Source organism: Salmo trutta, chromosome 14 (genome assembly GCF_901001165.1).
Source record: "Salmo trutta chromosome 14, fSalTru1.1, whole genome shotgun sequence".
In the NCBI taxonomy this organism is placed as follows: Eukaryota; Metazoa; Chordata; class Actinopteri; order Salmoniformes; family Salmonidae; genus Salmo; species Salmo trutta.
Window position 1 is genome coordinate 58,442,797 of NC_042970.1, and position 27,283 is coordinate 58,470,079.

Genomic DNA, 27,283 nt, shown 5'->3' on the forward strand with positions numbered 1-27,283 from the left:
TAAATTACCTCAATTGTCTTTATTCCTTCTAAAACAAAGAAAGTAGACAACTGGAATATGCATAATCCTTACACTCATAAATTGTTAATTATTACAAGGCTGGCATTCAGTACATCGCAGGACAAACTAGACTTTCCTTATTCTCCACAATATTAGGACAAAAGCACAATACAACAATACACATCTCCAAACACTGTCTTGACTACCTATTCATAATGCTTATCATACACATGTACATACTGAGTCCTGACAGAAATTTCAGACACTTGCATCCATAATAAATAGGAGCAGGGGTTAAATTGGGCCGTCGCATTCTATGAGAGAAAAGAAAATCCCTCAAAGTGCTTTCAAATTGCAGTGGAGAAAAACATGGAGAAAAACATGCATGCCAAGTCATTGTGGCCTACAACATTCTTAATGTAGTCGCTGGAAAACACACCTTTGAAATCAGTTTTGATGGCCACTGTTAAAAGAGGAGGATCACAGGGCTTTCTAATGTTACTCAACGTATTTCCCAAATCCTCAAAATTTGTGAACGGCACCACTTTAGAACCAGAGTTTTTAGTAGTGGCATAGTTTATGCCCATTAGCACTCGCCAATGGTGTTGAATGCATAGGAAAGACCAGGGCTAAACGTACCATGGGGCAGGTGGTATTCACAGTACATGATCCTTGGATAAGTGCCAGTGGGACATTCAAATCATCAATATGTTGCTAACTAGCAACAAGATAATGTTTAGAGTTTGTGATCTAACTAATGATTAGCCCAATGGGGTGAATGCAGATGGGTAACCCTCAGCCTATTTATTTATAGCTACTATGCTACAACAGGGGAAATTATATTTTAGATGTCAGTATCATTTCATTTTAGAATAGGCTGTCCTTTTAAAAGTCACCTGAACTGTCATTCTCCCCCCCCAGAATTGTAGGTTCTTCCAACCTGTAGTATGCTGTAATATGTACCTTTGTCACCAACCCATGTGGCAGTTGGAGAACTTTTCCATTGAACAGGGGTGTATTTTGCCTACACCCTATGGTAAATGTGGGCTTGTGATCCCTGGACGTTTGTACTCAGCATCTGTTTTGGGTCTTGTCCTGTGCATACTCTTCAGCACACCTGAGTGCCTCAGTGAGGTTGGCCACACTCCCTGTGCCCTTTGCCACAGTGGCAGAGCCACCCGCGTTCCCTCCCAGGCGGACACACACTGTCAGGGCCCAGTCACTGGCAGAGAGAGCACTAAAGCCCTATGGAGAGACAAAGATGTGGAGTGAGTGTTGGTGTGATGGAGAGAGAGAACAGGTAGGTAAGAGTGTGTGAATACACACATATGTATTTGGACGTGAAGTTCCATGTTTTAATTTGGCTCTATACTGCAGCATTTTTGGATTTGAGATCAAATGTTTCATATAAGGCGACAATAAAAACAAAAAAATGTTTATTCGAGACTATTTTCATACAGTGCATTCAGAAAGTATTCAGACCCCTTGACATTTTCCACATTTTGTTACGTTACAGCCTTATTCTAACATGGATTAAATAGTCCCCCCCCATCAATCTACACACAATACCACTTAATGAAAAAGCAAAAACAGGTTTTTAGATAATTAAATATTACATTTACATAAGTATTCAGACCCTTTACTCAGTACTTTGTTGAAGCACCTTTGGCAGCGAATAGAGCATTGAGTCTTCTTGGGGATGACGTTACAAGCTTGGCACACCTGTATTTGGGGAGTTTCTCAGATTCTTCTCCGGAGATCCTCTCAAGCTCTGTCAGGTTGGATGGGGAGCGTTGCTTCACAGCTATTTTCAGGTTTCTCCAGAGACGTTCGATCGGATTCAAGTCCTGGTTCTGGCAGGGCCACTCAAGGACATTCAGAGACTTGTCCCGAAGCCACTCCTGTGTTGTCTTGGCTGTGTGCTTAGGGTCATTGTCCTGTTGGAAGGTGAACCTTCGCCCCAGTCTGAGCTTTTGAGTGCTCTGGAGAAGGTTTTCATCAAGGATCTCTCTGTACTTTGCGCTGTTCATCTTTCTCTTGATCCTGACTAGTCTCCCAGTCCCTGCCGCTGAAAAACATCCCACAGCATGATGCTGCCACCACCATGCTTCACCGTAGGGATGGTGCCAGGTTTCCTCCAGACGTGACGCTTAGCATTCAGGCCAAAGAGATCTTGTTTCTCATGGTCTGAGAGTCATTAGGGGCCTTTTGGCAAACTCCAAGCGGGCTGTCATGTGCCTTTTACTGAAGAGTGGCTTCCGTCTGGCCACTCTACCATAAAGGCCTGATTGGTGGAATGCTGCAGAGATGGTTGTCCTTCTGGAAGATTCTCCCATTGCCACAGAGGAACTCTGGAGCTCTGTCAGAGTGACCATCGGGTTCTTGGTCACATCCTTGACCAAGGCCCTTCTCCTCAGATTGACCGGGCTGCCAGCTCTAGGAAGAGTCTTGGTGGTTCCAAACTTCTTCCATTTAAGAATGATGGAGGCCAGTGTGTTCTTGGGAACCTTCAATGCTGCAGGAATGTTTTGGTACTCTTAGATCTGTGCCTTGACACAATTCTGTCTCTGAGCTCTACAGACAATTCCTTTGACCTCATGGCTTGGTTTTTGCTCTGATATACATTGTCAACTGTGGGACCTTATATAGACAGGTGTGTGCCTTTCCAAATCATGTCCAAGCAATTGAGTTTACAACAGGTGAACTGAACTCTAATCTAGTTGTAGAAACATCTCAAGGATGATCAATGGAAACAGGATGCCCCTAAGCACAATTTCAAGTCTCCTAGCAAAGGGTCTGAATACTTATGTAAATAAGGTATTTATTTTTGCTAAAATAAAGAAACAAACTGTTTTTGATTTATCTTTATGCGGTATTGTGTTTAGATTGATGAGGGAAATAAATAGTTTAATCCATTTTAGAACAAGGCTGTAGCGTAACAAAATGTGGAAAAAGTCAAGATGACTGTATCATTTTCCAAATGCATTGTAGGTGAGAGTGGGGTATGTTGAGCCATTATTTACATTCAGGATCACTATATCAAAGGAAATATACTATTCTTTCTAACAAAGATATCTACAAATATTTCAGGATGTTGTTCATCCCTGAAAATAATCAGAATTCATGTAAACATAACAGTTTTAAAAACATAGTTGTCCAAAAAAAGTGGTCTCTTGGCACAATTTACCTTGATTATAGGGTAAATTGAGCATCGGGACAGGATTAGAATAGGGACACATTTCTAACACTTATGCACTTTTAACATAGACTCAGGTCCTGGTGTAACCTCATATCCCAGCGATAATTCCCTGCATTATACCTGGGAAGAAAATACTTCAATTGTGGCCTAGAGGGGGACGATCCAACTGAGGAGACGTTTTTCATCATTTGAACTTGACTAATCACACGAACGCGAGCTGTCTTCAAAATACTTTGCATATTATGCATAAAACTGCCAAAATGTAATCTTCATTTGAGGTATATTGATTAGCCATTAGATCAATTACCCACAAAGCAATCATTTTGACTATATTAGCCCATAGAGCTACAAGGATGCACTTTCATGCTAGGTTTAGGACCTCATATTACAGCTTATAGAGACCACAACTGATGTACAAAACAATCTACTTTGGTTTAGATAAAATAATCATATAAAACAAATCAATTTGACTTTGTGAAAATCAGGTTTTTGGACCTAACTTGTTTACCACTTTTCCCATGTGGTTTCTTCCTTCACAGACTCCATGAAATAATGACCTCTTCCTAAATATTTGGTCACACTATTAATTTTGTATATGGTTTCCTAGAAACAAGGGGTGGCTCAACTAACCCTTTGGCACAACTTACCCCATTCTCCCCTATCTTTTTTTACCATTAAGAAATGAAAGCACTTTATGTATTTAGTCCCCCCCACCCTTGACCTATTGAGAGAAAATGCTGTATCAGTAAATACAGTGATGTAAGAGTTAGACCCTATACCTTGGGCACTTGGCACGCGCACAGGACCTTCCCCGATGGCTGCTGGTGGGAGAGTAGCATGACCAGGGTCCCTGGGGCTCTGTCACTGTATTGGTTCACTGTCTTCATCAGCACCTACAATGAGAGCAATGGGATCAACTACATTGAGGCTCAGTTTCCCAGTAACGGTAAGTTCATCATTAGATCCCACTTTAAGTGCATCATTAGAATCTAAGGTGTTTCCAAAAAAAACGATGGTTACACTAAAAGTGATTGATAAAATATAGTAACTCACTCTCTGTGAATACTGATGCATTAGTTTTATATGGGGCAAAGTGATCTAATTGTGATGTTAAACACCTACTGAGCCTCATCATAAATTCAGATAAAAAAACATACTGATATAGAGTCTGTGTCCACAGTGTCCACTACAATATTCTTGTTGGCATTCTTTTTGAACAGTGATTGGGCTTTCACAGCAGCCTGCAAATGGAACAAAAGTAAGTAAGAAAGAGAAAGTAGTTAAAAGTACAATAGTATATTGTACATTACCATTATTTATCATGCATTAACTATTGCGATTGTTTTATAATGCTGTTGTGATTTGTATGCAGGAAGACACATGAAAGGTTTGAAAATAGGGTCAACTTTGTTTATTGTACATCGATCATTTTCATGTATTTTTACTTGTCACATGAAATAGTTATTGTGGGGGATATAATACACGTTTGAAAGGACAATGGGGTTGTGTGCTTGCGATACCTCTTTGGTCTCCAGTTTCCTTATGCTTGTGTTGGTCGTCCTCTGTAGACCTTTGAGGCGAGTTTGAAGCTCCCTCCGCTTCCACTGTGGTATGGGAGTGCAATCCACTGCCTGGGACAAAACACAAATAAGGCCTAAGCATTTGTGTCATATTCTCATTTAATTCTAACTATTTAAAGTAATGTGGTAGCTTGGGACTATAAGGGTATATCTGCAAAAAGATGATTCTGAGAAAATTGGCTTTAAAGATTCAAACCGTCATTGGTTTGAATGGTGTAAGCAATTTTTATCTTGTATTCTTTTGAACTTAACAACATGAATTGGGGGTATTTAGAGTACTATATAGGTGGAGAACATTGAACAGAACAAGGCTATGTCAATAACTAAAATGTAAAAAAATGTAGGTCCCATGCTCTCGGTTATTCAAATACTTAGGCCATAATTTAATACTGTCTGAAATTGCCTTTTGGAGCATTTTCAATATTATCTGTCTAATGACCATCAGTTAGGTCAGTGGGGAGGCAGTGGAAAAGCATACATACATCTGTCAGTATGCCCACTTCTTTGGCCAGTCGGTTGGCATCTGCGAGGGAGAGGCTGGTGACCATTGCAAGACGTGCTGACAAAGACTCCACTTCCTGGGTCAGGACCTGACCTGCCTCTCGAGCCTGTGAGCCAACAAAACAACGACAAATATCAGAATGGATCTCGTTGAAAGCCACTTGTGATTCTGTAAAACATTCAACTTGGGCCATGTCCCAATTATCTCTCCTTCCTCCAAAGTGTGCACTTATTCACTCCCCTTCACTAATTTGAAAGGAAATAACTGGTTTAAGAAATATGGTGGAAACTCCCACAAGCCCATGCCTCCAACAATCCAATGCTTATTTGATCATGGAGTGTTTTTTAAAAGATCAGTGATACATGACGTCCTAAATAGGAAAATGTTCATAATTAATACTGAATCAGCAACACAAAAGTCTTGAGCGAGGGACTAACTGGTGTTGTAAAACATGAGAATACTTGGGATAAAGTGACGTGATTATATATAGTTCGCTACTATGCACCTCTGGTATATTCACAATAAGTCACGGCCTATTTAGTTTTATGCCTTCTTGCTTTTATATAACACACCTCTCTGGCGTCGTCTCCAGTGACTGCCACGATACGGCTGATCCCTTTAACCATCTGCCTCTCGGAAATTATAACCAAATCCCCGATCTCTCCGGTCGTCAGTAAATGCCTGAAAAAGAGAAAAACACTTGGTCTAGTAGTCCTTTAGAAACAGCCAATGAACATTTAATATTTAGCATTTTTCACAACTATAAGAATTGTCAAATCTACTCCTCCAAATATATGATCAGTTTCTAACCTTAACCCACGATAAAACGTATAAATTCTACTGTCTCTTCTCATTTTCATATTTTGGCTCTTTTACAGTATATTGAACAATTTGCCACATCCTCACATGCCGAAAGGTGAGGCAGTGCATATTGTCATTTCATAATATCTTATGGTAAATAACAAGTAATGTTAAGTCCTACATTTAAAAATGCCTTTTGAATCTATCATAGAGAGGGAGTAAGAGTGATTGAGTGAGAGAGAGAGAGACAGACAGACAACACTTACGTCCCACAGCAGAGCTCCACTGACGTCCATCTGTCCGTCTGAGAATCGTACAGGTCTGCTACGGGAACTGCCACGGACACCACTCTCACTGGATCAGGGTACACCTAGGAAGAATTACAGAAGATTCGTGAATCCTCCAATGCCAACACACTATGCAGAATATCTTGCACTTACAAATTGCAACCATTGGGTTGACACTTAATGCATTAACAATGTATATGTTGCCAAGAGCATGAACAAGACTTTACAAAACACAGTTATGATCATCATTATTCCTTTTAATCTGGGTAGGCGTGTCCCAGAATCAACACACAGTTACCTCATCCACAGTCCTTAGACCTGGGATGTCTTTAGCCCGGGCCAGGGGAACCTCTTCTATGTACACCGCATTATTCTCTGTGATAATGTTGTGGATGCTCCTCTCAATCTCCTGGAGCTGGGGAATACTCAACGATCCCTAGAGTGACCACCAAAAATCAATGATTATTATTAAATTTAAAAAAAGCGTTTTCATGTTTCTATACAAAAGATAGTTTGTTTTACATATCTATTGGACTTTGGCAATGCATATAACTTCACATTATTCATAACAGGGATGTGATTACTCTAAGGGTGTTTTCACATGAAATGTGTTACCCTGGTGCTGTTCTCTGGAGCGTTTGGAAGAATTCCACAGAATACGTTTGGGTTTCACAATGTATGTTTTTTAAATGTATCAGAATGTTTTTTTGGAATTCTGGGACTGTCTGCATTAAAACCCTTCTAGCTTAAGAATGGAGATCAATTTACAATCATTTTTACTTTCTCTTATGATTTACTTGAATCAACAGTATTGTTGAAATGTCGCGACCATTATGCATATACTGAAGGATGTAAGAGCAACAGGACAACAGCAAACTATCTGCCTAAACCGACAGAGGAGGCTCACTCAGCAAAGCCGAGGCCAGCGGTATAAGGATGAATCAAGAGTTAGAGGTTGGATATGTTTCTCAGCATACTCATCCAAAAGCATAAAACAAGGTGAGTAAAAAGATATCTGGCTATTTCTGCTCAACTTGTTGCCTTTATTAGAGGTCGACCGATTAATCGGAATGGACGATTAATTAGGGCCAATTTCAAGGTCTCATAACAATCGTTAATCGGCTTTTTTGGACACCAATTGTGGCCGATTACATTGCACTCCACGAGGAGACTGCGTGGCAGGCTGACTACCTGTTATGCGGGTGCAGCAAGCAGCCAAGGTAAGTTGCTAGCTAGCATTAAACCAATTTTATAAAAAACAATCAATCAATCTTAACATAATCACTAGTTAACTACACATGGTTGATGATATTACTAGTTTGTCTAACTTGTCCTGCGTTGCATATAATCGATGTGGTGCCTTTTAATTATCATCGAATCACAGCCTACTTTGCCAAACGGGGGATGATTTAACAAGCGCATTCGCGAAATTGTGTATCTAACCATAAACATCAAAGCCTTTCTTAAAATCAATACACAAGTATATATTTTTAAACCTGCATATTTAGTTAATATTAGCTGCTAACATGAATTTCTTTTAACTAGGGAAATTGTGTCACTTCTCTTGCGTTCTGTGCAAGCAGAGTCAGGGTATATGTAGCAGTTTGGGCCGCCTGGCTCGTTGCGAACTGTGTGAAGACCATTTCTTCCTAACAAAGACCATAATTAATTTGCCAGAATTGTACATAATTATGACATAACATTGAAGGTTGTGCAATGTAACAGCAATATTTAAACTTATGAATGCCACCCGTTAGATAAAATACGGAACGGTTCCGTGTTTCACTGAAAGAATAAACGTTTTGTTTTCGAAATGATAGTTTCCAGATCTGACCATATTAATGACCTAATGCTCGTATTTCTGTGTGTTATTATATTATAATTAAGTCTATGATTTGATATTTGATAGAGCAGTCTGACTGCGCAGTGGTAGGCAGCAGCAGGCTCGTAAGCATTCATTCAAACAGCACTTTCCTGCATTTGCCAGCAGCTCTTCGCTGTGCTTCAAGCTTTGCGCTGTTTATGACTTCAAGCCTATCAACTACCAAGACTAGGCTGGCAATACTATAGTGCCTATAAGAACCTCCAATAGTCAAAGGTATATGAAATACAACTGGTATAGAAAGAAATAATCCTATAATTCCTATAATAACTACAACCTAAAACTTCTTACCTGGGAATATTGAAGACTCATGTTAAAAGGAACCACCAGCTTTCATATGTTCTCATGTTCTGAGCAAGGAACTTAAACGTTAGCTTTTTTACATGGCAAATATTGCACTTTTACTTTCTTCTCCAACACTTTCTTTTTGCTTTATTTAAACCAAATTGAACATGTTTCATTATTTATTTGAGACTAAATAGATTTTATTGATGTATTATATTAAGTTAAAATAAAAGTGTTCATTCAGTATTGTTGTAATTATCATTATTACACACACACACACACACACACACACACACACACACATAAAAAAAATAATAAAAAAAATAAAAATAAATCGGCCGATTAATCGCTATGGGCTTTTTTTGGTCCTCCAATAATCGGTATCGGCGTTGAAAAATCATAATCGGTCAACCTCTAGCCTCTATAGAGTACAATAAAAGACCAACTGTAATGAGAGGTTCAGTAGTTCTCCCATGACTGTAGAGGGCTTTTGGTCGACTGAGGGGAAGATGGAGGTGTTTGCTTAAATGCAATGACTGTCACATTGACATAATAAACACACTAATTTTGGCATGCTGTGTGCTGTATAATTTCTGTGAAATTCATAATGAGTCTTTTGAGGAGGATGAAGTCCAACAAATAATTCCCAACAATGCAACTGGAAGGGAGGGCCAGGTACCATAGGGCCTACCATAGCCTGACCACAGCAGCAGTGATATCAGTGATGCTATCACCTCATACCTTGCCAGGCTTTAAAATTGAACATGGAAAGCGTTCACAAAATCATCAGTTGCTGAAGTTTTTTTATGACAAGCAAAACAGTCAAATATAATTTCTACGATGAGTATTTAAAAAAAAATCTAACACAGAATGTGTAGGCTGTGCAAACAATCAATTCAATTCAATTAATAAAATACTTAATTGACTTGGTCTGTTTTTTTGTGTGTTTTATAAAAACAACATTTAAGTCATCCATGTTTATATAAAGTAGGCTACAGGGGCCTTATCTATTCAAGATGACAATCGTTGACTATTATATTGTTATTATACAACAGGTGGGTCTAATCCTGGATACTAATTGGTTAAAACCGCATTCCAGCCGGTGTCTATTCCACAAGTTACCACAGGCTAAATCTATGACGTTGAAATGCCTATTTACTCTGTTCCATCTGACTGCGCAAACCACTGTCTCATCAGCTCAGCCAGGCAATGACCAGTATATACTAGATCTACAGTGCCTTCGGAAAGTATTCAGACCCCTTGACTTTTTCCACATTTTGTTAGGTTACAGCCTTATTCTAAAATTGATTAAATTGTTTATTTTTCTCATCGATCTACACACAATACCCCATAATAACAAAGCAAAAACAGGATTTTAGAATTTGTTTCTGATTTTTTTTTTATAAAAAACTGAAATATCACACTTACAAAAGTATTCAGATCCTTTACTCAGTACTTTGTTGAAGCACCTTAAGCAGCAATTACAGCCTCAAGTCTTTTTTGGGTATGACGCTACAAGCTTGGCACACCTGTATTTGGGGAGTTTCTCCCATTCTTCTTTGCAGATCCTCTCAAGATCCTCTTGCTGCACCATGTTTTCAGGTCTCTCCAGAGATGTTCGATCAGGTTCATGTCCGGGCTCTGGCTGGGCCACTCAAGGACATTCAGAGACTTGTCGTGAAGCCACTCCTGCGTTGTCTTGGCTGTGTGCTTACGGTCATTGTCCTGTTGGGAAGGTGAACCTTTGCCCCAAGCTGAGGTCCTGAGCACTCTGGAGCAGGTTTTCATCAAGGATCTCTCTGTACTTGGCTCAGTTCATCTTTGCCTCAATCCTGACTAGTCCCCCAGTCCCTGTCGCTGAACAACATTCCCACAACATGATGCTGGAACCACCATGCTTCACAGTAGGGATGGTGCCAGGTTTCCTCCAGAAGTGACGCTTAGCATTCAGGCCAAAGAGTTCAATCTGGGCTTCATCAGACCAGAAAGATCTTGTTTCTCATGGTCTGAGAGTCATTAGGGGCCTTTTGGCAAACTCCAAGCGGGCTGTCATGTGCCTTTTACTGAAGAGTGGCTTCCGTCTGGCCAATCTACCATAAAGGCCTGATTGGTGGAATGCTGCAGAGATGGTTGTCCTTCTGGAAGGTTCTCCCATCGTCACAGAGGAACTCTGGAGCTCTGTCAGAGTGACCATCAGGTTCTTGGTCACCTCCCTGACCAAGGCCATTCTCCCTCGATTGCTCAGTTTGGCCGGGTGGCCAGCTCTAGGGAGAGTCTCGGTGGTTCCAAACTTCTATTTAAAAATTATGGAGGCCACGGTGTTCTTGGGGACCTTAAATGCTGCAGACATTTTTTCATACCCTTCCCCAGATCTGTGCCTTGACACAATCCTGTCTCTGAGCTTTACGGACAATTCCTTTGACCTCATGGCTTAGTTTTTGCTCTGACATGCACGGTCAACTGTGGGACCTTATATAGACAGGTGTGTGCCTTTCCAAAACATGTCCAATCAATTGAGTTTACCACAGGTGGACTCCAATCAAGTTGAAGAAACATCTCAAGGATGATCAATGGAAACAGGATGCACCTGAGCTCAATTTCGAGTGTCATAGCAAAGGGTCTGAATTCTTATGTAAAAGGTATTTCTATTTTTGATTTTATAATAAATTTGCTAAAATATCTCAAACTTGTTTTCGCTTTGTCATTATGTGGTATTGAGCGTAGAATTGCTGAGGATTTTAAAAAAAAACAATTTTAGAATAAGGCTGAAACGTAACAAAATGTGGAAAAAGTCAAGGGATGTGAATACTTTCCGAAGGTACTGTACTGTAAAAAGCATCTAGACATTATCGCCCATTTCTTTTAGAATAGCATTAGGTTTTCAACAGCGGAGATTTGTAATAATCTGCCTCTCTGACATTAGCAACATTGTTTCAATATTGAAATTCGATCTCTAGCTGTCCTATGGTAATGAACGTGTCGGGAGTCGGGACGAGACAGAGCGGCTGGCAGCTTTTCTCAGCCAGTCGAAATCATGAATCAGCATAGTTTTTATGGATATACTGTATACAAAGAAATGTAAAAAAAAAAAATAGTAAAAAAAAAAAAATTAAAAACGAAATGCAGCTAGTTTTCTGTCATTACAGCTTCAGTTTGAAGTGATTGTGTTAGCTGTGTAGTTGGCTCTCTCTTCTGAACAGTGGCCTGGCAAGAGGACAAATGTTCTACAGGCAAAATCGCACATCATTGTTATGGATGTATTCCACCCCCCCACAAAAAAATCTAATTACAAAACAGCTTAAACATAAGAAAATGCAGCTACTTGGCTGTTATTCTGGCTCCATTGTTTGACGTGACTGTGTTAGCCAAAGTAACGGAACATTTAGAACAAACGACTGGGTGGAGTCCATAGTTTTAGAACAAAAAGACAACGACTGGGTCGCGTCTCTGGCATTTGTCTAGGGATTTGTGAAGGGACTATATCTTGTGGAAGGATGAAATACTAACAATAAATCAAAATAAAGTTATTGAAAATTTCAATAATTATTTGAATATGTTGGTAACTCGTTGTGTAAAAGTGATAATACCCTCGAAGCCGGCTAACAACACCGGTGTCAATATATCCACCAAACACTGGCTTCGAGGGCATTATCACTTAAACATAACATGCTATTAAAACATATAACATAAACATATTATTTATAACACAGCATTGTTGAATACTTGTTTCTGATTGGCTAGAAGGGCATTCTAGAATGAATATTAAAATCAGATATCGGGACAGTTGGAAAAGATATCGGAACACCTTGCAATCATGACGCAGTATGCGCCCAGGCATGCCGATTGTACTTGCTACAAAGTTACAGAAAGCTAAACCAATAACCACACAAACTGGAATTGGATACATTGTAAATGCAGATCAAACGAGGAAAAACATAGCTAGCTTTTGATTTGTTTCTGCAGAGACATATTTTGGGGGGAACATCTGATGACCTAATGTGGTACTGTAAGTGATGAACATGAATTTCTCCTGTCCCCTCCGCCACTAATGCTGTCAAATCCTCCCACATGTTTCTAGTTTCCGTTAGCTAGCAACAACTATCTAGTTTCTAGCATAGCATTTTAAACACTATGTGAACTCCTCGTAATTAACAGTCAGTGTTGACAAGTGTCCTGACGACAAGGCAAACTTTTCTAGCTATGCCAGGCAAAAATCAGGCATTGTCAGCTTATTGTTATGGATGTATCCAAATTAATGTCAATAGAAAACAGCTACTTTGCTGTTATTCTGGCTGCAGAAGTCGTGACTGTGTTAGCCGTAGCTAGCTGGCTAATTAGCAATCAAGGGATACTGTTGCCAGCGAGCATGGCAACGGAACATAAAGAACGAACGACTGGGTCACGTCACTCTAGCAACCAAAAGATGAGAAAGTATGAATTTGCTTATTTAAATGAAAATATATATATAAAAAAATCGAATAATACTACCGGTAAGTGTGCTTAGTAGTTTTCTTTGGCAACTGTGGTATAAGCGGGATAAACAGCTTAAACAAAAGCAACGGAATAAACGTTGCTGTTATTCTGGCTGCAGAGGTAATGACTGTGTAGCCGTAGCTAGTTGGCTAGCTAGCAGCAAGCAAGGATAAGAATGTTGCAACGGAACATAAAGAACGAACGGCTCCGCCTCGTTCTGCAGCGTCGTCAATTATTTCCAAGGTAATGTAGAGAACGTCGGCGTTTATCCCTTACATAACACATATTTGCATCAATTGATGTTTGTTAAATCTGATCAAATAAATAATCTATATTATTTATTATCTAAAAACCAAACGGAACGAATTATAATTCTATGTATTTAATCAAATCAGACAAGACAAAAGTTCTGCAATGCATGGCTACAGACGACAATATGTGGTCGTGGTGGATGTTGATGGCTCATTCTAAATGGTGTATAGGTGAGTACACTGAGGCTCCAAATGGTGTTGTTGGGGGATTCCACGCTGTGTTGTTGGGCTTGCTTGTGTTGTTGGGGGACAGCTTTGGTGAGGTGGGGGGCCCTTGCCACATGTTCAAATGTGTTTGACAGCTGCTGAAACACAGTAAGAAAGCTCTTATTCTCACTGAGGAGTTCATCCACTTGCTGAAGCTACCTTTCACTGTTATTTTCCTCATTTGATGTACATGTCACCCATTGACCTTCCCGCTCCTCCTCTCTCAAGGGGCAGTCAGTCTCCAACTTCATGAACTCCTCAAATTGTTTCTTCTGTCTGTCTGAAATTGCTGCCATGGTGCTGTGTGTGTCAGGTGCCTTTTCATTTTTGTCCTCCTATCCTCACTGTGGTAGAGGTCCCCACTTGCTGGATAATGTCCCCTGGAGGCACAAGCAGGATCATCTGAGAAACAAAGATTCAAGGATTTTATACATTTGTGAGTATTGTTTACTGTAACCAAAATAAGTTAAAATGTGACTGAGCTAGCTAGTTGGTCAGAGAGAAAGTCCTAGTATTGTAAGCAATGGACTTGCTCATCATCAATGGGACTACTACAGTACTCACAGACTAGCCTAACATTACATGGGCTACACGATTATTTTACTAGCCAGCTAACCTACAGTGCATCACTGCTATTGCTACAGTTTACCATTCCTATGCATTGCCTGCATATTGTAAGCAATGGACATGTGCATCATCAGTGGACTAATCACAGGCTAATTTTACAAAGCCTAATGTTATTTCTTGCTAGCTAGCTCACGTTAACCTAGAGTATACCATTCCTATGCATAGCCTACTGTCAACTTACCACTGGGGAAGGAATCGTCAATTTCAGATGAGGAACTGTTCACTGTGTCTGGTTTGGACTTTGACTTGCAGCAGGCACAGGACTCGTTTCTGATTATGTATCCACAGTTCCAACTGGGTTGCTTGTTGGTCTTGAGCCAATGATAGTGTTAATCATGTCGAAATATTGACAGTAGTCCTTTTCATCCGACGAGCTTCCCGACCTCCTGAGTGCATCCCTCCCTGAAATGTACTGTAAGCGTAGTTGAAAAAAATATTTGTCCTATACTGCTCTGCATTCCTTGTGTAGCCTTTTGCCCCCATACGTTTGCAAATGTTCCCACACAACACCAGATTTTTGTGAGTGTTTACCAATTCCGCCTTGATACTCATCTCCCCAGATCTCCAGTAAGGTCTCTGTTTCACAGACAGTCCATGTCACCCCTTCCCCTTATTTTATGCATTTTTATTTGAGCTGATTTACCTAATTAAGCTAGTTAATAGTATTTCCAGCTAACCTTAGCTGGCAAACAAAAGTTGAATGACGAATACCGTTCATGTTGCAACTTTGTATTTACAAGTTTCTGCACGCGAACATCAGCACAGGGTGTTGCCGCGTCACAATACCTGGTATCTTGGACCTGGATCTTCAGCCCACAACCAGGACAGGGTCCAGGATTTGTTTCGGCCAGGATTCATTTACGTTTCACATATGCTTAATAAACACTCCAGGATCCGGATCATACAGAGATATGTGAAAGCGCCACAAGGGTTCAAGATTAAACAGTGAGTTGATGATTGATGCCATCCTAATAATGTTGCTAATAAAAATTTGTTTTGGAAATTTTGTGCTGAGTAGTCAGCGATTTCGTTCTGTTTTTACAATGACAAAAAATGTCACCCTTGGTTTTAAAATGTGTGGATAGATAATATAAGATACTTGTCATACTATAAGCTGAATCACCCAAGGTTGCTATGAGTATAAAAAAAAGTCCAAGAGGACAACGACAGATCAAATTCACGGATCATACTGTATACCTTGACGCTGAAGTCAAAGCGTAGGCGGTCTGCAGCGACATGACTGCCTCTCTGCTCCACAGAAGAACCCAGCAGCTGACGGAGGGCGAAGTTGAGGACGTGTGTGGCGGTGTGCTTGACCATGCAGGCTAGTCTCTGTGGCTGGATGCGAATAAACATGTATTTTCTTATTAGCAAATACAATTATGACATGTAATATGCTATTAACATAATCATATTTATGACAAAGTATACGTCACAAACATCCCACTGGGCACAGACTTCAGTTCAATGTCTAGTTTTGATTTACGTTCATGTGAAATCAACCAAAAATGTCACCCTGTCATTGGATTTAGGTTAAAAGTTGGGTGAAAAAAATACAAAATTCCCTTATGTTTATGACTTTGTAAATCCAATCATCCTCACATTGTATTTTTTGGTTGAAATGATGTGGAAACAACGTTGATTCAACCAGTTTTTGCCACGTGGGTTAGCTTTAAAGAGCACATATCACAAATAACACACACACCCACAGTTAATTTGTTGCAGAAGCCTTATGAATAAATATTTTTTTATAAGCTATACTGCGTTTGTCTACGGCATGTGTCAAACTCATTCCTCAAAGAGCCGAGAGTCTGCGGGTTTTCGCTCCTCCCTTGTACTTGATTGACAAATTAAGGTCACTAATTAGTAAGGAACCCCCCACACATGGTTGTCGGGCTTAATTGAAAGAAAAAAAGAAAACACCTGCAGACACTAGGCCCTCCATGGAATGAGTTTGACACCCCTGGTCCATGGTAGCCAACATATGTTTAAATAGGGTTGGCAGTCAAATACAGTGTGACTATAGATACTCTGTTGATTTGTGACTTAATTGTTAATTTAAAGGTTGAACGATAGTTTCACCACTACTTTCCATAGACTTCAAAATAACACTTTTTCTTCCTACGACCCCACTAGCCTGGATTTCAAATGATCATGACTGCTGTGAAAATAAGGTCCATTGTGTAAGCTAAGAGTCGACCTGTAGAAAATGCTATACCTCATCCAGGTAGAGCTGGACCTGGTCCCCTTTTCTCAGCACTTCAGCAGCGGTGACCTGATGAACCACATATCCCCCAGCAAGCTGCACATCCTCAACAGGGTACAGGACATCCTGAGGGAACACACACACAACATCCCAACTAGGCTAGTAAATATACTATGAATGGAATGATTCAATGAATGTAGTTTCAATAGCTTAGTAAAAATGTTGCTGAGGGATAGGACATTCATATGCAGGAAAGTTGACATCAGAAACATTCAATGTATGGACCCCACATTTTCAGGTACATCCCTAACAAGCAGCTCACAGACACACGTTGTGACACAGTGTACTTAAACATGGTGTCCTAAAAAAGGTGTAGCTAATGCTGACCGGCAGTCCATCTCTGATGAAGTAGCCCTGGTCATGGGACTGCCCCCCTTGCTCTGCATAGAAACAGGTCCGGTCAAGCACCACACCACACCTCTGGCCCCCGGCCACTTCCGAGACAAGAGTCTGTCCACAGTACAGGGCCTGCACAGTAGCATGGCAAGGCTGGAACACTGGAGAAAAGACACAGGGCTCCTTTCAGAGAGAATAAAATGGACAGCAAAACAAAGGATAATTGACCTGAATATAATATATTGACTAAATATTATCCTTTGGAGCAGTATTGGAGATTATCCTTTGGAGTGCTGTCTAACTCATTCTCTAAGGATTTTACTAGCGAGGATCCAGCACCCAACCGTTTTAGACTAATTACTGTAATTGTGAGTGAGCATGTTGTTTATAATCTCGAGAACTCATCCATACCATATTTGCCATCCTGTGTCAAGCTGTAGTGGTACTTGGGAGAGTCGTCTGTGTGGGGAACTTCTCCACTCTGCAGCTGGGCTAGGCTGTGCAGATCCAGATGGACCAGCGTATCCCCAGAGGTCTGCACCTGACACCTAAGCTGGTGGTGGGGAGAGGAGAGACGGCCATGGAATGGGGTGGATAATTTTCAGTAAGTTAGTTAATTAGTAAGTTCATTTTCAGTAGTTATCTGCAAAGGCTGCTGACGGCCTCATTTAGTTTCAATAGATTAAAACCATAAATAATTTATTCTTAAGCATTAATTCATGCTTTTAATGTAAAATGTAGTAATCATGAAATAATTCAGTGTTGAGTAAAGGAACAAACTAATGTATGATAAAAATCATAAAAGTTTAATGTTTGAAGCAACTGTCCAGTGAAAATCTCACATTCAACTCATACCCAAATATTGTTTTTGACTCGTCCTATACTCGTATGTGTGGCCAAAGCATAAATTAGAGAAAAGACACAAGAACTCCAGCTCAAAGTAGAATCTCAAACAGGCCGTTTCAAAAATGCTTGCAATATCCTCATAGCACATGATGTCATGTTGGCTCATTGGCTGAGCTGGCCAATCAGCGGTCTCCTCGCATGAATATTTTTAATGACCGTTATACACCCACACCATACTGTTGTTGGAGTATGTCCACACCATTTAAACACAGAAATACTTCATTACCATTTTTTGGAAGGAAAACTTTTTCACTCATAGTAATTAATTATAGGTGATATTTCATAGAAATCTGGAAACACTGGACATTTACGTTTTAGTATTTTGTATTTTCATAAAGCTATATTTGCTTCATGTAGCAATATTTGCTTCATGTAGAGAAAAGGAGAGGAAGAGCACTGACTGTAGTTACCTTTTCATTTTCAATGGCCAACACATCAAGGGCCCGTTGGTCAACACTCAAGCCCTGCTCCTCCAGCATTAGTCCAATGAGATCCAGAGGAAAGCCCAGGTTACGATGCAGAGACCAGGCCACAGGCACTAGGAGATAAGCACACACACACATACAAAGCATTGACTACTGAAATAAATTGCCCCAAAAATGTATACCACAAATACCCCATTACAAACCCTACCCTATCCCAGTACTGTATCTTAGTACTGAAGCTGACCTGGGAATAGAGTGTCATTTTTCTCCAATCTCTGGAGTGTCCTGTCAATCACTCTGCGCCCCTGCTTCAGAGAGGACAGGAATTGGGCCTCGTTTTCATTGATTATATCCATGATCTGAAAATAAATAAAATAGATCTTAATAGTTTATCACTATACCTTCCTTGCCACTCATCTAAGGAAGTGTGTCAAGTGAATGGCTGTGTACGAAATGTCAGGAAGTTTGTATATGAAAGACTTTATTTTATTTGCAGGAACTTTACTTCCTGGTGTATAACCGTCATTAAACGTGTTGTTGGTGTAATCTCATGGTAATTAACTTACCCTATCTGTCTCTTTATGCAGTTCAGGATAAGCATCACCCTGTAGAAAAGATGTGGATGAGAGAGGATCAAGACCATGATGACAAAGGTCACAAGTCTGATATCACAGACCAACTCACCAGGATATGGGCAACTGTGGGTACCAGGCTTGCCAGCACTCCCTCGGGGGCCTGCAGTACCTCAGTGCTGAACCTCACAGCTCGCCGAAGGATACGGCGTAAAACCAATCTGCAGCAGGCACACACAAATGCACGCACAAACAATAATTGAAAGAGAATGAGAATTACAATTGTCAGATGTGTTCAGACCTCCCACAGTCTATTTTGTAGATTCAGCTATATGTCTCAATCCCAAACAAATTTCACATTTCAATCTTCTTTCTCAATCTTTGGGATTGAGATATGTTCATTTTAGATTGAAATATTACTCTCAGTTAATGTAACCTTTAACACTAGAACCACCATAGGCCAATGGCCACTGACATTTGATTTTGTAAATAAAAGAAAATCCCCCCAGAAAAAGTAAGTCCTGCTCCTTCCCCGACTTATCCTAAATATTTGTAATTTACTTTGGTCATTTCTCAGAATTTTGAAATCACAAACAGTCCTTAGACTTTTTTCCTGTTTTATTCACACCTATTCCCAACTTAACCCGCCGAAACAATGCGCTGTAGGACGTTGGTACACAGCCAGGCACTAACGCGTCTCTCTCTCCTCACTGAATGAATGGCAAATGGATGAATGGGCAATAATTGTTCACCTTACTTCACAATGGAATTTAAATTAGGCCAAACTGAATGATAATGAGGGTGAAGAGGTTGATTTAAATTACAAAGATAATACTGTAATGATGAGTTTGTGTTATGCCGATTTATCAGCGTTGGTGCTCATGTTTAAGGCAAATTATTTGACCGCGCATTGTGGGCTGATATCATTCTCTCTGAAGTTTTACTTTGTAAAAAGAAGCTGTTATGGGACTGTTTTATTTACTATAACTATTCAAACTTATTGTAAGGGAAAACAAAAACATGCTATGTGTTGCAGTAGGCCTTTAGAATAATGCAAAACATGTCCTTGACTATCTGAGTTGATGAGCGAAGGGAAGCAAACTATGCCAGCCCACTGAATGACAAATGGATGAATGGGCAATAAATGTTACTTCACGGTCAAATTTAAAATAGTCCTAATTGAATGATAAGGAGGGTGAAGTAGTTGATTTCATTTAAAACAACAATAGTGTAATGATGAGTTTGTATTATGTCTATTTATCAGTGTTGGTGCTCATGTTAATAATTTCACCGTGCACCTTGTGGGTTGATACCGTTCTCTTTTACATTTTATTTACTATAACTCTATTGCGAATCACATTTATTGTAAGGGAAACGATAACATGCTACGTGTTGCAGTAGGCCTTCAGAATAATACTAAACATATCTTTGACTCTATCCAAGTTGATGAGCGAGGGAAAATAAATGATGCCACTCAGCCTGCGCATCCGGCCCACCGAAACTACACAAACTATACCGAAACTCATTTAACACATGATAACAGTTAGCCTACAGACAAGATTCAATTGACAATAGTCTGATGAGTGAAAATATTATCAGTTGTCAAATTGTACATGAAGAGATGGTCAATTACAAGATGTGCCTGATGCAGGGACAGGAGCATCACTTTATCCAATCCTCCATCAGTCACATGCAGGTAAAACGTTTTGATTTCTATATAGTATCAGAAAGAGCATATTCTGCAGTTTCTATGACACTTATCTTTGTCAAATAACTCTCACAATTTAAGAGGTGCAGCTCTATTTCCAAATATCTGTGCTGTCTATGCCTTCAGCACATGACCAATCACACAGCAGCATTGCTCTGGATACTAAGCAAAGACTAGTGTCATGGCCTGTTCGGGTCAGGTTACCGTGGACCACAATCCTACAGAGACATCTCTCCCACCCACCAGCGGGGGAGAGATCAAGATATATGGAGGTGGGGGGCTTTATGACACCTCACTCCCATTGTAAATCTTAAAGCAGCAGACAAAATCCCTTTGTCCTCTCAGTGTGGCTGAATGGAATGTATGATTAGCCTATGGAAAACCTACCTCAGACTAGGGGACCACGCACTGCAGCCAAGGTCCGAGTAGTCGCAACCCCAAAACGCAACACGAGGTTGAAGACAAAAGAAACTCGTAAAAATCAATGCTACGGTTAAGTAACTGTATCTAAGGTGAATTCAAGCAGGACCACCCAGTTATTCTCTCCAATGAATCGTGTGCCTACACTGCTTTCATTCCCACGCTGGAACCATCTACACGGCTGATCGTCCTCAGAAGACCCCTCTTACAAAACATGGGCGAGGAAACAGACCATTAATAGAAAGGACACTGACATCGTGTGGACAATCAGAGACTTACACCCGGTAACAACAGAAATGTCGCCATCAGAGGAGAAGTCAGAACTCGGTCCACGAGGAGATAATTGCATCCTTATATTCTGACCCATAAGAGCGGCAGTTCAGAGCAAGGTGTTAGGGCTAAAGTAAGCATAGTTTACAAATGTATCCAAGGGGGCTTTTCTCTCGTGCACTCTCTAGGGACCTGTTTCATTGTACTAAGTTCTAATCACTAGCCTAGACTGTGTGTTTGTGTATCTTATATTATCATTTTAGCTTGTTAGTAAATAAATAATCAACTCAATTGCTGTGGTACGGACTCATTTAGTGGGACTCGGGTTTGTGCAGATTCCCGGACTATGCGACGTTCAGGATGAGACTAGAGGGAATTGATTAATTAGAGACTGAGTTAATTTGGGAAATGGAAACTCAATAAAAACAAACTTTCCCATGGTGCCCCAGGTTACTGAGTTAATGATTACCTGATTCATTTAATCACGTAATTATAAACAGTTAATCATTCGATGAACAACAGTCATCACAATCAATTTAATGCCACGACACTAGTAACATAATAAACTTAAAAAAAAACAGAATAGCATATTTTAAATACATTTTCTTATTTTACACAATGTTTCTTTAGATCTGCCAAAATGAAATTATAAATGGACTTCTTTGTGATGGACTTGAACTAGTGGTTTTTAGTTTTTACTTATAGCCTAGAGTAACATAAACGAATGAAAATGCTATTATGTTCTTTGAAATAATTGTTTTTTAGTATTCTAATGTTACCTAAGGCCTTTATAAACACAACCAAATGTATATTATTCTAATAGCATATTTTTCACTCGAACTTTGTAGAATTACACAAAACATATCCTTGACTCTATCTAAACAAATAACGTTTTATATTTTTACATGGATATATTCCCATTAATATTTATTCATGGTTCACAACTGTTTATGCTCTATTTATCACCTGTTGGTGCTTATATTTGGGCACCTTGCGGGTTGATATGCATCTGATGCTAAAGGGGACGCCGAGGACGCCTAGTAACACTCAACGTTCTCTAGCGGGTACTTATAGGCTCAAAGGCAAGGCTGTTCTAGTGTTAATTAACTACCGTTTGTTTTATACCTTTAGGTGTTATCATTCCCTTCCTCAATGCTTAGTAAGTCTGGCATTCTTCAGATTGCCTGTTGTGCATGAGCCAAAATCTGAGCATGGTGCAGCAAGAGACTAACAGCAGTTTGACTCACTCGGCCCCAGACATGCCTGGGTAGACTCCGTCAGCAATGCAGACAGACAGGGTGCGCACATGGTCAGCAACGACACGGTATGCCATGTCCACTTTGCCCACATCCGCCTCTCCAGTCCTCCCTCTATACTCAGGGCAATTGGAGCTCTAGATGGATTTAGATGATAACTAAATGAGAAAAAGAAACAAACCAAACTACCAAACAAACAAATCATTAGGCACTAATACTCTCCTGAAAGAAAGATATAGACGTCAGTGAACATTCATTTAATCCCGTGGGAGCAACAGAGCCATAGCAGTTAATTGTGAAATTAATTATGACACATCATTTGGACAATCAGACACAAATAGAGCAACTTAACACTTTTTTTTTTTTACCTATGTAGGGAAGGTTTAGTTCATTATCTTTCTTGCCAAGCTAAAAAAAAAAAAAGAAAATCTTGATTAATTCTAAGCGAAGATCCTTCTTATCTTTGAAATGTATTCTATATTGAACAAAAATATAAACGCAACATGTAAAGTGTTGGTCCAATGTTTCATGAACTGAAATAAAATATCCCAGAAGTGTCCATATGCACAAAAAGCTTATCTCTCTCAAATGTGGTGCACAAAGGTATTTATATCCCTTTAGTGAGCATTTCTGCGTTTGCCAAGGTAATCCATCCACCTGACAAGTGTGGCAAATCAAGAAGCTGATTAAACAGCATGATCATTACACATGTGCACCTTGCGCTGGGAACAAAAAGTCCACTCTAAAATGTGTAGTTTTATCACGGAATACAATGGCACAGATGTTTTGAGGGAGCATGCAATTGGCATGCTGTTGGCATGCTGACCGCAGAAATGTCCACCAGAGCTGTTGCCATATAATTGATTGATAATTTCTCTACCATAAACCGCATTCAATGTCATTTTAGAGAATTTGGCAGTACTTCCAACTGGCCTCACAACCGCAGATCACGTGTAACCACGCCAGCCCAGGACCTCCACATCCGGCTTCTGCACCAGGTGAAGCTGGTTGAGTGAATGCCAAGAGCGTGCAACGCTGTCATCAAGGCAAAGGGTGGCTACTTTGAAGAATCTCAAATATAAAATATATTTTTATTTGTTTAGCACTTTTTTGGTTACTACATGATTCCATATGTGTTATTTCATAGTTTTGATGTCTTCACTATTATTCTACATTGTATAAAATAGTCAAAATAAGAAAAAACCCTGGAATGAGTAGGTGTGTCCAAACTTTTGACTGGTAATGTATAATAATTACTAGACAGATAGAACTCAATTTACAGCTACAGATGGCGTTAAATCAGGTTTCCTGGATATTTCCTGCAGGGGTCGATTCTGGGTCCTGTACTTTTTACATTAACAATATCGACTTTGTCTGTAAATAATTGTAACCTGCACTTGTATGCCGATGATACTGTTGTGTATGCTATTGTCCCCCACGGTTGATCTGAAATACAGTCTGTATTACAGAAAAACTTTATTAACCAGAATTAGTACTGAATGCAAGTAAAGCTAAGTATATGTTGTTCTCTAGAGCGCTTAAAAATAATTCTGATGATTTAAGCATATGTACTTTGGATGGTGTCCATTTTGATCGTGTCCGTGCTTACAAATATCTGGACATCTGGATAGATTAAAAACTTTCTTTTAAAAAGCATATTGATGAGTTAGTTAAGAAGCTGAGAATAAAAATGGGATTCTTCTATAAAAATAGGTCCTGCCTCTCGGGAAAAAATTGCAGAAAGCAGATTATTCATTTGACGTTCCTAACGGTCCAAGACTATGGCGAAATAATCTATATGAACGCAGCTGCCACTTCATTAAAGCCGTTAGATGCAGTTTATCATAGCACACTGCGCTTTAGCACGCGCTACAATTTTACTACTCATCACTGCATTCTCTACCAGAAAGTTGGAATGGCCCTCTTTGATGTCAAGTAGGTTGATACATTGTTATGTTTTCATTTTTAAAGAACTTCTACAAAAAGTCCCACTGTACCTAACATCATTACTAAACTTTAGACATACAAGTTACCACATCCGGTCTCAGGGATGGTTAACTCTGGAAATTCCTTTGGTCTATACTGAGTAAGGTAAATCAGCGTTTAGTTGTTTTCTTGCACCTTATTTGTGGAACAATCTTCTAAATGTTCTTACATTTTATGTTATGGTGCCTTTGGGGGCAATTCACAAAGCTGATTAAGGATCTTACTACTCATGAATGGGTTCGTTTTTTATGGCCGTGTTTTTCTTTCTGCTTGCATTTTGCATTTAGATTTTGATGTGTGTATTTTCTGTAATTTATGTAATTCAGGGCTCATCTGTAAAAGAGACCTTGATCTCAGTATGACTCCCAGATAAAATAAAGGTTAAATAAAATATCTGCTTCTCTTCCTCCCCTGCACAAGTATTTTGTTTAATTTCTTAAATGTTTTTCTTCAATCCTCTATCTTATTGTACCTAATTATCTGTAAACAAACTAAACTTACCTGTTGTATAGCAGACAGCAGAGGGGTAAAGAGGTCAGTGTCGTAGTTGGAGCGTTGTCCTTGGAGAACGGTCACCAGTCGCTCCAGACCCATGCCAGTGTCCACGCTGAACTGGGGGAGTGACCGCAAGCTGTGATCTGCCTCTCTGGAACAGCCAAAGGCAAGCAGAGAGTCAGACATAGGCTTGTAAACACAGACACACAATCCACCCTAGTAATGTGATTCAGTCATGGAAAAAGTATAACAGTCCATAGTAGAGTGTACTCCAGATGGAATATATTTTCATCACACAATAATGTAAAGATGTTGTCGTCTTGCTAACATCCTCTGTCAAGGTTAGAGTGCATGAGCATTAGCAGAAATTGTTCCTAACTAGGTAGCTGTGTGTGCCAAAAGTGCTTGTGTATCTTTGATACATGAGACCTTGGCTGAAATAAAAACGAAATGAGTTCGCAAGTGGGCTTGTCCGAATACCCATACTTGCATTCTAAATAGTACTTTGATTCAGTATGCAAAAATATAAAGTTTTATAGTATGTTACATTTCGAAAATGTATTATGTTTTAAATGCCAGGAAGTCATACTAATTTAAGATTTCATTTAGTATGAATTCACTGTACACTATTTAGGAAGAAAGAGAATTGCCTTTTCAGACCCACGTGTGTTTGACAACAGCTGATAATCAGTAAAGCGGATGAGTTGTACCAAAATGTACACACGGTGGGAAACAACGCAGTTGTGCATTAGATGATGCATTCCTATGAATGAGTCTAGAATGTTGATATTTGTTGCTTACAGCAAAGTTTTTATACTAAACAGCATGTTCTAAATAGTATTTAGTATGGTTAACTAAAAACCAAACTATAAGCTCCTGGTAGTAGGTATAGCACCTGTTGTATTGCATGAAGACCAGGTTCCAAATCTCGACCACATCAGGACTGTCTGCATTGACCAGCGAGGCTGCGTTACGGCCCCCAATGTGGTCATAGTGGATCTCTGTGCAGGGGCCACAGGGGCCAATCTCCCCCATCTCCCAAAAGTTGTCCTTCATCCCAAATGGCAGGAGGTGATCAGAGGGCACTCTACAAACAAAAACATCAACCAAAAAAGAGAATGGCGAAGGATCAAAACACAAATGAGTCAGGAAGTTATTATCTTGGAGAGGAAACTATGGCTTTCATACCCCATGCTTAGCCAGATGTGGCGCGTTTCCTCATCTGCTGGCAAACCAGAGGTGGCATCACCGGCAAAATATGAGACGTAGAGGCGTTCTGGAGGAATCCTGTACTCCTCTGTGAGTAGACGCCAAGCCATGATGCACGCTTCCTCCTGCACAGAGACATAAGAGTGCTTATGGCTCTAATCTGAAGGGGCATAAATGCCATAGTGGTCCCTTAACCTATTACCCCCTTACTAGTTATTTCATGAAACATGAATTGCTCATCTAGACTATCTTTTTACATTGTAGCAAAGTTCCATGAAGTAGACCTTTAAATTAACTCTCAGTAGTAGGCTTACATGCATTTTTACACCTGCCTTTTAAACTGCTATGGCATCATAGATCATAGCTACATGTATGTCACACACCTTGAAGTAATCGCCAAAGGACCAGTTTCCTAACATCTCAAAGAAGGTGTGGTGGTAGACATCTCGACCAACATCTTCCAGGTCGTTGTGTTTACCCCCAGCCCGGACACACTTCTGACTATTCACCACCCGCCGGTATGTGGCCATTTCACTGCGCGGGTCTGCTGCTCCCAGGAAAATGGGCTTGAACTAAGTGAAGAGGAGAAGAGAGGCATCATTCCAACTCAGAGCCAGTGAAGTTGAAGCACCCCCAAAAAGCTATGAAGGCATTTGATGTATGCCCTAAGGTATGGTATGTATACACAACGTATCACTTACATAACTAAGTAGTATGCAACAAAATCAACTGACAGTCAACAGGACACAAATCTGCATTTGACTGGAATTGCCTTTAGATAGGCCTACTAGCTGGCTATCTATTGTCTACACTCGCTCAATGCTGTTGTTCACGCGGGACTGTACACCCATAGAGCAACAGAACTGTCAGAGGTGTCAAATCGCCAGTGTCGTGCATGACGCTAGCTTTCTTCGCTATAGCCCCTTGCCAATAATCAAATGAGTGTCTACTATATTCAATAATATAGCTAATACTTCATGTGAAAACCAACCGATGATTGTTCAATTTACCTGGTTCATGCCTGCGTTGACAAACAGGAGACTCGGATCTCCCCGCGGACGAACAGGGGAGGATGGCACAATTATGTGTTGGTAGAGTTCATGAAAAAAATCTGTGAACGTACGCCGCACACGATTAGACGAAAAGTCTGTTTGAACCTGAGAATATGACCTTGATAAATATCCTCTGAGGCTTGTAAGTGATGTTAAATTATTGTTTATCACTGCTCTGTACCGATGTGTCAAGCGTCTCATGTGCGCCGCCATGTTGGCAGCTCTTCT

General features: G+C 40.0%; 1 protein-coding gene across 3 annotated transcripts; it reads right to left on the minus strand.

Annotated features, from left to right (window-relative positions):
- Nucleotides 1-27,283, minus strand: aars2 (alanyl-tRNA synthetase 2, mitochondrial (putative)). 3 transcript variants are annotated; one of them, XM_029776521.1, is made up of 22 exons: nt 27,014-27,283; nt 26,387-26,575; nt 25,983-26,128; nt 25,690-25,881; nt 24,801-24,945; nt 22,305-22,450; nt 18,772-18,880; nt 18,654-18,692; nt 18,332-18,446; nt 18,073-18,200; nt 17,168-17,309; nt 16,748-16,917; nt 16,373-16,486; nt 15,352-15,492; nt 6,668-6,805; nt 6,349-6,452; nt 5,854-5,962; nt 5,262-5,387; nt 4,720-4,830; nt 4,357-4,440; nt 3,979-4,092; nt 1-1,245 (listed from the first exon to the last, which is right to left on the minus strand). In XM_029776521.1, exons 1-22 carry the CDS (start codon nt 27,266-27,268, stop codon nt 1,072-1,074), a joined length of 2,991 nt encoding a protein of 996 aa, XP_029632381.1. In that variant the 5' UTR covers nt 27,269-27,283; the 3' UTR covers nt 1-1,071. The 3 variants fall into 3 exon arrangements, 2 of the variants coding, with proteins under 2 accessions (XP_029632381.1, XP_029632382.1); XR_003881179.1 differs by lacking the exons at nt 1-1,245; nt 3,979-4,092; nt 4,357-4,440; ... (3 more) ...; nt 6,349-6,452; nt 6,668-6,805 and adding exons at nt 13,842-13,929; nt 14,336-14,566; XM_029776522.1 differs by lacking the exons at nt 1-1,245; nt 3,979-4,092; nt 4,357-4,440; ... (3 more) ...; nt 6,349-6,452; nt 6,668-6,805 and adding an exon at nt 13,376-13,929.

Coding starts and splice junctions, on each gene's coding strand:
- aars2 (XM_029776521.1), bottom strand. CDS start 27,268: ATGGCGGCGCACATGAGACGCTTGACACATCGGTACAGAGCAGTGATA. Junction 18,881..22,304: donor CCAGGCATGTCTGGGGCCGA/GTGAGTCAAACT, acceptor TGCCTGCTGCAG/ATTGGTTTTACGCCGTATCC. Junction 6,453..6,667: donor GTCTAAGGACTGTGGATGAG/GTAACTGTGTGT, acceptor AATTCTTCCTAG/GTGTACCCTGATCCAGTGAG.